The sequence below is a fragment of the Rosa chinensis genome, chromosome 4 (genome assembly GCF_002994745.2).
Source record: "Rosa chinensis cultivar Old Blush chromosome 4, RchiOBHm-V2, whole genome shotgun sequence".
Taxonomy (NCBI): Eukaryota; Viridiplantae; Streptophyta; class Magnoliopsida; order Rosales; family Rosaceae; genus Rosa; species Rosa chinensis.
In genome coordinates this window covers 2,299,927-2,312,581 of record NC_037091.1, presented here as the reverse complement: position 1 = coordinate 2,312,581, position 12,655 = coordinate 2,299,927, and the positions used below count along the sequence as shown (strand labels likewise).

The following is a 12,655-nucleotide window of genomic DNA, read 5'->3' as shown; positions in this document are numbered from 1 at the left end:
TGCAGCATTTGTGGGTTGCACAATCTAAAGACTCTTTATGCGAGAGGATGCTCAAAACTGGCTACATTTCTAAAAATTCCAGTAAAAATGGATTCCTTGAGACTACTCACTCTTAAAGGCAGTGACATAAGAGAATTGGATGAGTCAATTGAAAATCTCATTGGGCTTGAATATTTGGATCTTGCTGATTGCAAAAATCTCAGAACTCTACCGTGCAGCATTTATGGGTTGCAAAATTTATGGTTTCTTGATCTTGGTGAATGCTCAAAACTTGTCAGATTTCCAACAAATACCAAAATTTTGAATGTCGATAGTTGCTCACTATCACTTCCCAAGCTAGGAGTGTTCAGTACCGCAGGATGCAGTTTATTATCAGATTGTGATTTCCTGATGACTCTTGATTGCTGGGAAACATTACAGTGGCTTAATCTGTCAAGAAACAATTTTGTTAGTCTTCCTGCTTGCTTGACCAAATTTGTCAAGTTGCGTGACCTTGACTTGCGAGATTGCAAGAGACTCCGAGGAATTCCGGAGCTTCCACCAAACCGTTTACTACGCATAAGAGGTTGTGAATCACTGGAGCATAGATTCTCGTCATTGACAAATCGTGGAGCTGTGATAGAGCCAACTCCGTCCTCATGGCTTTCTTTGTCTTCCGAAACTCCGAAACAACACCGCACTACGGAAGAACCATCCCCAACACCGGTGAATCCTTCGAAACGACAACTCACTGCCGTCGAGGGGCAAGCATCAATGGTCCATTCTTCTCATGAAATGGCTATTTCCCAAATCCCATTTCTCCGCAGCTCCCCAATCCCCATGATCCCTGACAGTGGCTGGCGTTACTGGCATTCGTGGCTTTCGTCTGCGAATGACGATTATCACCATCAACAAGAGCAGCAGGAGCATCGATTTCTCCTGGAGCCAATTTCGGAGCTTCCCCCATTCTGGAGGAGAGATTCTCGACATTGACAAATCGTGGAGCTGTGACAGAGGCGGCGTCGCCAACAATTGAAGAGCCAACTCCGTCGTCATGGCTTTCTTTGTCTTCCGAAACTCTGAAAAGACAACGCACTGCTGCCGGGGGGCAATCATCAATGGTCCATTCTGCTCATGAAATGGCTATTTCCCATCACCAAGCAGAGGAACCAACTGAGTTGTTAAGGCTTTCTCTGTCTTCAGAACCAACAAAACATCATGGCGCAGTTAAAGGTGATCAAGACCAGTGGTTCTCTTTGAACTCTGAAGCATCCACTTCAGAGTTTAGACAATAATATCATTTATTTGAGACACAGGGGTTTGAAATCCCACCTCCTATTTAGAAAGATTTCAACATTTCTTATATTTGGGTATGACCCTGTTTTGAGGTTGTCTTCATCTGCTATTTACTCATCAATCTGTAAGTTCATATATTCATCTTTTTCTTTTACCGCAGATCTATGTTGTTTGTTACTGCATTAGAATTTCAAACTTTGTAACCATGTGCATCATGTACAATTAACTAAATATGGCCTATTTTGACTTGCAACTGTTATTCCAGAATTTAACAAATGGCCCAGTCAAGTTACTCACTATAAGCACTAAATGGTACATTCAAAGTGATGTATGCATTGGCAGTCAGAAATATGTATATTCCATGCACTCTTTTTAGGCAGTAACTAGTGGTTGCAGCACACGAAGCACTGACATTGATTTTAATACTCTGAAATAGCTAATACAAGGAAAGAGAGAAATAAAATTAAATTCATCCTTAAACTATGTGATTAAATCATTCAGAAGAGAACAAAATGGCTCTCCATCTATCTCTCTATCTTTTTTTTCCTTTCTTTTCTGGAATATGCATGCTCCAAACCCTTGATATGAATTACTCCCTGTATCAGACTTTAATTATGTGAATAAACTTACAATCTCCTAGCTAGAACTCAGACATTTAAGAAACAATGAACGAAACTCTGTGAATCTTTAAGAATGCAGTGATGCTAGCACATGATATGATAAAATGCAGAAGCATATGATCATGGAGATTCTTTCAAGCCAACTTCTGGTTCCTTTTCTTTACTTTCATTTTGTTACTCTGTTCCTAGGTGATTGATATCATGCAGTTTGTTTGTTTATTGCGTTTGCAGTGGGGACTATAGATTTTGCACTTGGAAAGGTTACAGACTCTGGCCAAGTTGGCTACATGGTGATTGCTGATCTCCTGAATTTGAGATAACCGCAAATGAGGTAGAGGCAAAGGTATATGCTATTCTCCTCTAGTTGTATCTTGCCTATGCTCTTTTCCTAGTAATTCTGGCCTCAAGCGCCCATATGTTATTGTCTACAATTTTATCGAAACATCTCATGTTCAAAAGGCATGATGTTGCATTGTCCTCATGGTCCATGGATTAAGCACATGGAATATGAAATGCATCACTCTAAGAAAAATCTTCCTAGTATATGTGCATGCCACAAGTACATTAAATTTTCCTCTGTAGATTACAACTTGGAATTTCATAAACAAGTATTGCCTATAATTTGCCGAACACATATTCAACAATTTTTTGTTATCAGAAGTTCTAGCCTGGCTTTGGCTAAGAATCTTGCTTCAAGGTGATGCAGCAGGTTTGTGCTGACCTTCTTGAGGAAAATGGAATTGGTTTTTATTGTTTCTAAGGGTGGAATTGATACTGTGACAGTGGTATGCTGATACGAATGCCGAGCAGTAAGCTACCGAAAGGCAGGCATTTGATTGGGGATAGTGTGGTTTACGATGTGGGTGTTTGGTTGCCCCGGGATTTTCAGCCGCGGCTAGAAGTTACCCCTATAATTAAGTACGTTTCAGATCCTCAGCTTGTGTTGGGCCACTAAATTGTGGTGAATAAGTCACATATATATGCTATGGATTGAAGCAGGGGAATATTTGGGTTTTGAATATACAAACTGCATTGAGTTCGTTGTTTCAAGCTCATACACAGGTAAATGGAATATTCTATGTATATGCACTCTGTTTGGACTAGCAAGATGCAGTGTGATGATCACTAATGTAATTTGACTCAATCATAGCTATGTAGATGCTGATGCTTTGATTAGTTTCTTAATAAAAAGTTATAATGCACTTTACTGATGGCTGCAAAACTTTGTAGGCTTTTGCTTTATCTCGTGTATGCTCCTAATAGAGTGGTTTTTGTGAAGTTGGATTACTTGCTGATGATTATTATATCTTGTTGGCCTAAGCGATATCTTGTTCTGTCAGAGGGTCACAGACATGGCTTTCTTTGCCGAGGATGTTCACCTTTTGGCTTGGTAGCTCTTTTTTCCATGCTCAATACTTTTCTTCCTCTGGTTTGTTTTTGCATTATCTGACATCATTTTCTGCAGTGTGAGTGTAGAAGGACGGCTTTTTGTGTGCAAAATTTCTGAAGGTCCAGATGAAGAAGGTACGCCACAAATCACAGGAATTGTTATGGCCATTCAAATAATTGGTGAAGGGGAAGATGTTCATCCACGAGTTTGGCGGCACTGTCATAAACATGTAAATGATTCTGTTAATACTATTTTCAATCAAAGAGTTATAGCTTAATGCTTTTGATGTCCATGATCATTGTTTGTACGTTGATCTTGAAGTGGTTGATTGATCTATCTTTTGCTTGGATGCTCACAGGAGGTTTTGGTTGTTTGGGTTGGGAAGCGTTTCTACAAATTGTTACTACTAAAGTTGCAAAGGGTGAAGTCCCTTCTGCTGAGGATCCTATTAAGTTTCCTGTTGAAAAACTTATTGATGGGGTCCAATTTGTTGGTAAACATGATGGAGGTTACAGATTTATCAATGTGCCAATGGATGACCACTCGGCTGGTTTCTGCTTCTATGGATGGAACTGTAAGTATAGTCACCATTTTGCTGACCTTATTACATATTTCCTTTTAGTGGAATAAGTAGTGAAACTTAAAGTGCATTTTCATCAGGGTTGGTGGGAACACTTTGGCTCCAGCTTGCCCTGCTACATCTTTATAGATTTTTTTTTCCCTCTTCTTTTGGTGAATTAAAATAATGTTTTGGTTACAAAAAAAAAATCTGTTGGCTATTCCTGCTTCAACTCTATGCTTCAGGGAATTTTGTATGAATTAGGATAACATAGTGTTCTTGTCCTTCAAAGCCCTTTTATATGGTACAACACAAGAACTGGATATGGCAGATGAACTTTATTTTGCTAAAGTAAAAGGAAAAAGTGTAGAAATAGTGCTGAAAGAGATTGTAAGAGTGTAAGCTGTACCACATTGTAAGGAGATTGGCAGTTTTCCTGACCTTTTCACATAGTATGATAGTATGATGCTATTAGGGATGGAATAGTAGTTCATGCAATTTCAAATTCATTCAAGAGGCCGTCTTCTTTATGAACAATACAAATATTGTTTCTTAACAAGGTTATGTAGGTAATCAACTTGTTTATGATTCCTAATTGACTGTTTGGTTTGTGAGTTGTATGGATTCAGTATAGGTTTGAGTAAGATTTTCCTATACATGTGAAACTTTTCTTCCTAATTTCTTGTGGCCAAGTTCTGCCAATTGACACTTTTTGGGTAAATGTGTTGTGTTTCTACAAAATTTGGGTTTGTAAAATCAATTCTTGCACCATACATCATTTATGGGACAACTAGGGTGCCTGTTTTATTTAATTTTAATTTTGCTTGGCCATGGGTTCCAACATCTAATACACGAGCATGTTATGGCACATATATTTTATTTATACAGAAAGACACATATGCATTTCCCAATATTCTTGATTGATATAAGTTTTGTGACTCATACATTTGGTCATATCCTGATACAGATAAAGATCTGGGAAGATCGCAAGTCACAACCACTTTTAGTACTGAGATGCTATGATGGCTTTCCTGTTTATTCGTCTACATTTGTGACGGCTCCCAACAGGCCTAGATCACATCATGCTTATAACAGTGGTGAGTGATCATTGATTTGTTTACATTGTATCATAAGGTTTTGTCTATGATTATGTTGCCTAATGATGATGGCTACGTACGCATTTCCTAGTGTATTGAAGTGTAATTGCACGAATCCATTCTACAGGGCCCACTTAATCGGGCATGAAGGTTTGGTCCTCGGCGAGTGAAGAAGGCTGGCTGCTTCCCAGTGATGCTGAGTCATGGAAATCTACCCAGGCCTTAGAGTTAAAGAGCTCTGCTCAACCTTGAGTTGAGGATGCATTCTTTAATCAAGTCATAGCATTGTCACAAGCTGGCCTTATTTTACTTGCAAATGCTAAGAAGAATGCTATATATGTCGTGCACTTAGACTTTGGTGGTTAGCCAGCATCTACACGTATGGATTACATCGCAAAATTTGCTGTTACAGTGCCTATTTTGAGCTTTACTGGGACAAGTATATCACCTCATGGTGAACAAATTTATTGTGTCCAAACACAAGCCATTCAACAGTATGCTTTGGACTTATCCAAGTGCATACCTCTCCCATTCTGTAGTGTGTACTAAACAAGTTTCTGAATTAGCTAGATTAGCATTCTACTAGTCATATAAATAGTAAATCTTTAAAAGTTAGCTCATTTAAATTTAAATTGAGTTCTAGAAATGATCATCTATTTGCACATTAAACTGAGTCTAACATCATCTCTTTGTGGTATCACTTCGCACAATTTGCTAAGAAAATCTGGATATCACGGCCATGGTGTTTTTTTTCCCAAGCCAATTCCTTGATCAGATGGCCTTAAATCGAAACTGGTCATCTACTGCTACATTGTGATTCAGATTTATACATCAGTCTCTTTTTGCCTCATATGTTTCATAATGTTTTTAAGCAACAGATGTGTTGCTGCAGTATATTCCTTTAACTATTGCAATGAAGCCAATTAGGGTTGCCTTTATATCTGTCAAGCTAAATTTCACTAGTAGGAATTACAGAGTCGATGGCATTCAAAAAGGTTCATCTTTCCACAATGGACTGACATTCTGAATTGTAATTTATAACAAAGACATGGTGAATGTAGAAGAAGATGTTTAATTTGTAGCGTAGTTTAACCTCTATTTATATCTCAACCATTGAAACTGTAGAACCTCAACTGAGATTTTCTCTGATATCTATATAGAGCTAAGGAACAAGGTAGTAATGTGCTGGGGCAACTTATATAGATAGCAGTCTAGCTACGCTAGGTCACCGAGTCGCTTCCATGGAATAGTCTCTGGCCTTAACTGGTTTCAGCTACCATGGCATCTGACAGGACCCAGCCCCAAATTTCACCCTGAAATTCGAGGTAGTCTTGCGGGACCCACTTTTAAAGAAGGTTTCTCAAAATTTCGGCATAACCTCTCCAAAAAGTAGACAACCCAAAACCTGTGAAAAACAAATTTCACTTCTAATAACCCAACCACAAACTCCTGGAGCCACCCTGCTCCCATAATCCAAACCATCTCAAAAACGAAAGGCAAACACCAAACTTTCCCAACATTTAAAATCTAACAACACTCCAATATCCAGATACAACAATTGTCCGAGATAGGTCAAAAGCCCCAAAATAAAATATTTAATACAAGTTTGGGTCACAATTCCCATAGTAATTAGAGCAATTCTAGGAACATAAATTAACATAGAGTGCAGTAGGTTCAACAGGTAACCTACGAGATCACGGGATGTGATGACGGAAGCGGATGCGGTCACCATGGCTCACTCCAAGATGTCAAGCAGCAATACTGTAAACTGGGCATTTGAAACCAAAGGGCTCAAGGGGAAAGTATTTAAAAACGTTAGCGTGAGTGGACAAAAAGTCAAATAATTATAGCATAAAGAAAAGAAAGAAAGAATTTATACTTTCCCACAATTTATTTTTGAAAGATAAATTTCCGATGCATGCAAGGTTTCGAACCATTTATTTCCTTAACTTCAAAAGAGCGTAAGAAAGAAAAATAATCCAGCCCCGTTGGCTAAAATAAGTAAATAAATAATATGGGGAAGAGATTTCACCATACTGGTATAGGAGCCCTTAGGCTCTACCCTCGACTGCCACCCACACATAGATTGTGTGAAAAGGAGAACTAATAACCTCGACTACCACTCACATGAGGAGGAGAATCCTTGACTGCCACTCACAAACACAAAGTAAGTGAGAAGAAGACACTAACTGAAATACCCGAGTATGGTGAGGAAAAACATTCAAAAACCAGTAAATCCATAAGACTTCCCCACATTTCTCACGAGATAAATAAATGTATTCAAACGACATGACCCCGCACGCCAAAAGTGCTCTCAATTCCAAAATAAATAAGCGAGAAATAATAATAAATCGACGACGTGTCCCACACGCCAAAATATTCTCGAGTCGATAATGAATAAGCAAGGAAAATTCATAATGAACTAATATTCCATTTTGGAGAATACCTTGAAATAATACTTCATTGAAAACAACAAAGATCATAAATTCTGAATCCGAGCATAACAAAAATAATATCCGAAAATAACCATATGCTCGAAAAAGTAAAAAGATAAACAAATTATTATTTCGGAAACAAACAAATAAATGCATGCATCATTCTTTGAAAATAAAAGTCCACTCACAGTATGCGGTCAATCCTGATGTCGCTCAGTATTTTCCTCGTATGAAGACTCCTCTCGTCCTGTACGAATAACACTCGTAAAAATATATTTACAGGACGAAAATTTAACTTTACGATAATTAGAAATTGAAATTCAAAACGTCCCCCTTCAAAATCCAACTCCTCAATTCACATAGAAATCCATCCGTAATTCTCCAATAATATTCATTCATCGATATATAAATTCTAAAGTGAATTCGAAAGAAATTCGGCGATCGAATTCACGTAAATCGAAAATTTATAATCAATTCGTAACTCCTCCAATTTCCACCAAACTTCATGTATAAAAATTCTACAACCATTATAGGATTTATTGGACCTAAACAATAATTAAAACTCAGCTCTACGCGCCACCACGCGCTGGCGACCACTACCTCCGATGGCCACCAAATTTTGGCAACAGCAACATCACAACAGACCCAACAATTTTCTCAACTACAACACATTCCAATTTTACCTCAAAGCACTTGAATTTGGCCGGTGAAGAAAACCCAGAAAAACCTCCGAACCCTAGAATTTGCAATCGTCGATTCGACCTCCACACTACAAATTGAAGTGAATGGCCTTAGGGAAAATGATCACCGGCTCTGGGGGTCATCATGGGCCAGGTTAGGGCCGGCCCTACCCACAATTTTAGGGCTTAGGGTAGGGCCGGGCCGGGCCTAGTCAAAGTCAACAAAATTTAGGGCCTGGTAGGGTCGGGCCGGGGCTTAAATATGCTAACCCTTACCCACCCGAAAGACCCAAGCCACTAGGGCCGGGTAGGGCCGGCCTTCCGAATAGGGCCGAAATGGGCTTAAAAGGGCCTCAATTTGTTTAACAAAAAGAAATATATTACTTTTATTTTTTTATCTCAAAATGTGGCTCAATGGTTATATAGATAATACAAGACTCATTATTTTTTGTTGATCATATTTAATATATATATATATATATATATATATATATATATATTAGAATTAACTTATAAGTTATAACTGTTTGAGCCCAAAAGTAATTTTGGCAAGATCCTTTAGTGGATTTAGCATAGCGGGCCGATACCTGCGGCCCAAAAATAAGCCTACTTGGGTTTGGGGTGTAGCTTCGCCCATTCCGTAATCCGTAAGGAAAATGAAACCTTATTGGAATCAAGTAGCAGAGATTGAATAGGAAACCTCAATCAATAATCCTTCTATAGCAAGGAACAGTCGAAACCCTAGGTGTATAAATACAGAGTTTAAAGGACAAACGAAGGACCTCTCTCGAATCAATCAATCCCAGCGATTACAAAGCCTCCCCGGAGCAAACCTTCAACTTCGTTGAAACCCGGTGACCGTGCTTCCAGTCTTAGTCTCTCCAAGAGCCAACTGCCAGTGCTACTACCACCGACACCACCAGCGAAGCAAGGGTAACGCCCTCACAACCCAGCGAAGTTAAAGTCACGCTTTAGCAAAACTTGTGCTTTCTCCAAACTTCCCAGTGATTGCTCTGCTCAGCCTACAACGTTGAGTATCGATTCGGTGACGCGAAGAGATCACATCCAAAGTCCTTATCTGTAAGGCAAAAGTCCTTTTTCAGAAGGCTAGAGAAGAACCTTGTGGCGAGGTTGGTGCTCTCCTCGTCCACAACGCTTGAAGAAGAAGTCAGGTTAAGGGACTCCCCCGACGACTGCACCCCACGGTGCTGGCACGCCCGCACACACGCTCAAAAGAGACAGTTTGCACGCCAACTGGTTTTGGAGCCAAACATTTTGGCACGCCCAGTGGGACGTCAATAGTGTCTTTTCGTGAACGTAGCCATTGGGAAGTCTAGCGAAAACCCTTACCAAAAGGTTTACGCTAACTGCTCAAAGCATAAGACCTCCAGTTACAGACCGCATCCTCGCGCGGACTGTCGTGGTCTTTCTGAAGAACAAGTGACTCAGAGATTTTCTCGTCATTCCCAATCACCCAACATGTCAACTGAACGGGAAGAGAATCACCCGACCACTACTGAGGGTTTGAGTGTCACTACTAATTAGGAGCGAGCCTGTTATCACCACCACTGTCTCCAATACAGTGGAAAGTGGAGAAAGAGAGGCTTTCGTTTCGAAGCCTATTCCAAAGGGAGCGACCTCCGAGGTAAGGTTCGCGATCATCATGGAGAATATTGAAAATCATCGCAAGAAGATAGCCGCTGATTTTGAAAGGGAAACCGCGAAAACAGACCAGCTCATACGCGAATTAGACCAGCGCATCACCCGACATGCAGAGGTTACTAAACAACAGATCACACAGTCAGAGAGTGCAGTAAGGGCCCATGCTGCAGGTATCGCTAGTGAGTAGAATCAGTGCCAGAAAGAAATCATGGAGGCTATCACGAACCAAACCAAGCAGACTGCGTCAGATATGGAAGGTCTTCGCAAGGATGGCTCTAACCTCGCAACCGAGGTGGCCATGTAGAGAGCCGAGTTGAACCAGGCAAGAGAAGTGTTGAACAAGGCTTTAGGGGATCCTAATGCTATCCTCGGTTCCATTGGCCAGCCGTCTGGCTCGGGCAAGTACGTGCCGCCGAATCAGCGAGAGAAGGTTAGCAGCAGTACCGCTACACCTTCCGCAACTGTTGCCGCTACACCACAGAAAAGTAAAGAGCAAGCTCTGGTTATCGGTGGCAGCAAAGAGAAGGCCACCTCGTCAGACGGACAGACCACCAGGCAGAAGCACCACGCATCAAAAGTTGGCGGAGCTTTGTCCGACTCTGCTACATTCGTTCAATACGACAGCGATGGGGCAGAAAACATATACCAAGAACTGCCAGGAAGCTATTATGGGATTGACCAGGCTGGTAACCCGATTAAGATAACAGCCTTGGCAAAAGAGGTGCCTAGGCCAGCAGTGACTCTTCAGCACCAAGCTACAACCCGCGTTGTACATGTCGGAGAAGGGACAGCGACTGTAAACCAAGCAATACCCTTGTAGCCTTGTAGGCTGCTCGCCAGACTGTGGCGACACCACCTCCTCCTCCGGGCCCAGAATATGTAAGACGTGAGGAGGTAGAGGAGATGATCAGGTTGGCTAATCTTAGGGCCCAACTGGATGGGGTCTATGAGGGACCTTTCCTGCCGCATATCATGCTCGCGCCCTTTCCCAGGGGTTATAAAAATATCATATTTTCTACTTTTTCAGGGGAAGACACGGAGGATGCGGCAACCCATCTGGCCAGGTTTAGGGTGCAATGCGGCCAGTACCAGAATGATGATATCCTCAAATGCAAGATCTTTGGTACTTCTCTTTCGGAAGCCGCCTTTCGATGGTTTTCCAAGCTTTGACCTGGAACAGTGGCGGATTGGCCCGCAATGGAAATACTTTTCCGAGTAACTTTCGGGGCCATTGAGCCTGAGGTGGACTTCGCTTCCCTCACTCAGATGGCCTAACAGCCCACAGAGTCTATAGTGACCTATCTTCAACGCTTCCAAATTCAGAAGGCCAAGCTGAACGTTATCCTGCCTGAGAAAGAATTAGTCAAGCTGGCAGTTAAGGATCTGGAACCTCGTCAGCGAAAGAAGCAGCATGGCAGCATGATCCAGTCAATGGGAGAGCTCATCACAGAGGTGGGCAGCTTCAAACATCTCCTCAGAGAAACAGACGCAAGGAAGAATGCGTCCAAAGGGACAAACGTCCCAGGAAAACATCGCACCGTAGCGGCCCTGAGCTATCAGCCGGCTACTTATGACCCTTACTACCATCATCCCAGTGAAGAGGTGGTTCAGGAGGACGATGAAGAGGAGGAGAATGACATCGTTGCTTATGAACTAACCGGGAGGAAGAATCCAGCCTTGAAGCAACTGAAAATTTCCAAGGAACCTGTCAAGCTCAAATCGATGGCCTTCACCAAACCTGAATAAGGCACATGAGATTCTGGACGAGATGATCGCCGCGAAGATGGTGAAGACCGATTTTGGACCGTTTCCTCGGCTAGAACAGGTGAAAGGGAAGAAGTACTGCAAATTCCACAACTTATGGAATCACAATACCGAGGACTGTGTGAAGCTCAAAGACCAGATTCAGGTATGGCTTAATAATGGCAGTTTGTAGGTGGAAGCTCCAGTAACGGCGACAACGCTTGTAGACCTGAACCCTTTCCCGGACACTGGGATCAATATGGTTGATGTGAACTGGACCAAGCAGAACCAGCGGAGACCAACCTTGGATTTGGGTACAAAGGGACGAGAAGGAAAGTCTGCTGAGGCTGAAACCCCCGCAAAGAAGAGAGCTAAACCAGTTGGTTAAGCCTCACCCGTAGTCCTATGCTCGCGTTGTAAAGAAGAGTGTGACATCCAAGTGTCACATGAAGAGGTCGAGCAGATATTTCGCTTTGGCTCTCTCCCGCCCATCAGGTGGGCTTCGTCATCGCGAAACTATCAACCTTCTAGCCCAAGAGAAAAAGAGAAAATGGAGTCACTATCATCCCCAAAGGACTCCAATCTGTTCGAGAAGCTGAGGGCGGCCGCGGTTGGTCAGCGACAAGAAGAGAAGGCTACGAACAAACGCAAAGACATTCTGACCAAGCCCTACATCCCGCCTGCGCTAGCCGCCACCATCAAGGAAGGAAAGTGGTATACCAGGGAAAAGGGGAAGGCAGTGGAAATAAGCACTTCCAAAGAGAGGAAACTGCAGCGTAGGTTCGGGGAAGCCAAGCCCGCGCTAGAGGCTTTGGACCAGGGCTTGATCAAACCTTCGCAATTGGTCAAATCACCTGAGCAGTATCAAAAGGAGATGGAGGCACTAGCTGCTAAGCCGTTAGTGGCTCCCCGCAGCCTTAAAAAACAAGCAAGCTCGATAACAGAGGCATCTAAGCCCAGTGTTTTTTGCAGGATTACTAAGGAGAGAACACCTCCGCTAGCTCGAAAGGAGAGCTCGCCGACCCGGCGACCACATCTCAGGCGCCGGTTATTCCGCGAAGAACCGGAAGCTAAATCTTCGGTCTTTGAGAGACTGGGGGGCAAGGACAAGACTACTGATACCTTACAGTGGAGACCAAAAAAAGGTCCAAAGTGTAGTAGTCGCTCCCCCAGAAGTAAACGTGGCAAGGGAAC

General features: G+C 42.2%; 1 protein-coding gene across 1 annotated transcript; it reads left to right on the top strand.

The window, feature by feature from the left end:
- Positions 1-1,228: 1,228 nt before the first annotated feature.
- On the top strand, positions 1,229-5,590 carry LOC121052917 (enhancer of mRNA-decapping protein 4-like). The gene is made up of 9 exons (XM_040519017.1): positions 1,229-1,399; positions 2,127-2,238; positions 2,554-2,813; positions 2,895-2,957; positions 3,236-3,285; positions 3,361-3,514; positions 3,644-3,859; positions 4,812-4,941; positions 5,069-5,590. The coding sequence occupies exons 5-9, from the start codon at positions 3,248-3,250 to the stop codon at positions 5,077-5,079; spliced, it is 549 nt and encodes a 182-aa protein (XP_040374951.1). The 5' UTR covers positions 1,229-1,399; positions 2,127-2,238; positions 2,554-2,813; positions 2,895-2,957; positions 3,236-3,247; the 3' UTR covers positions 5,080-5,590.
- Positions 5,591-12,655: the final 7,065 nt, after the last annotated feature.

Excerpts from the sequence above, each read along its gene's own strand:
- LOC121052917 (XM_040519017.1), top strand. The coding sequence starts at position 3,248 with ATGGCTTTCTTTGCCGAGGATGTTCACCTTTTGGCTTG. Across the intron at positions 3,286-3,360 it reads GATGTTCACCTTTTGGCTTG|TGTGAGTGTAGAAGGACGGC; the intron begins GTAGCTCTTTTT and ends CATTTTCTGCAG. Across the intron at positions 3,860-4,811 it reads CTGCTTCTATGGATGGAACT|ATAAAGATCTGGGAAGATCG; the intron begins GTAAGTATAGTC and ends ATCCTGATACAG.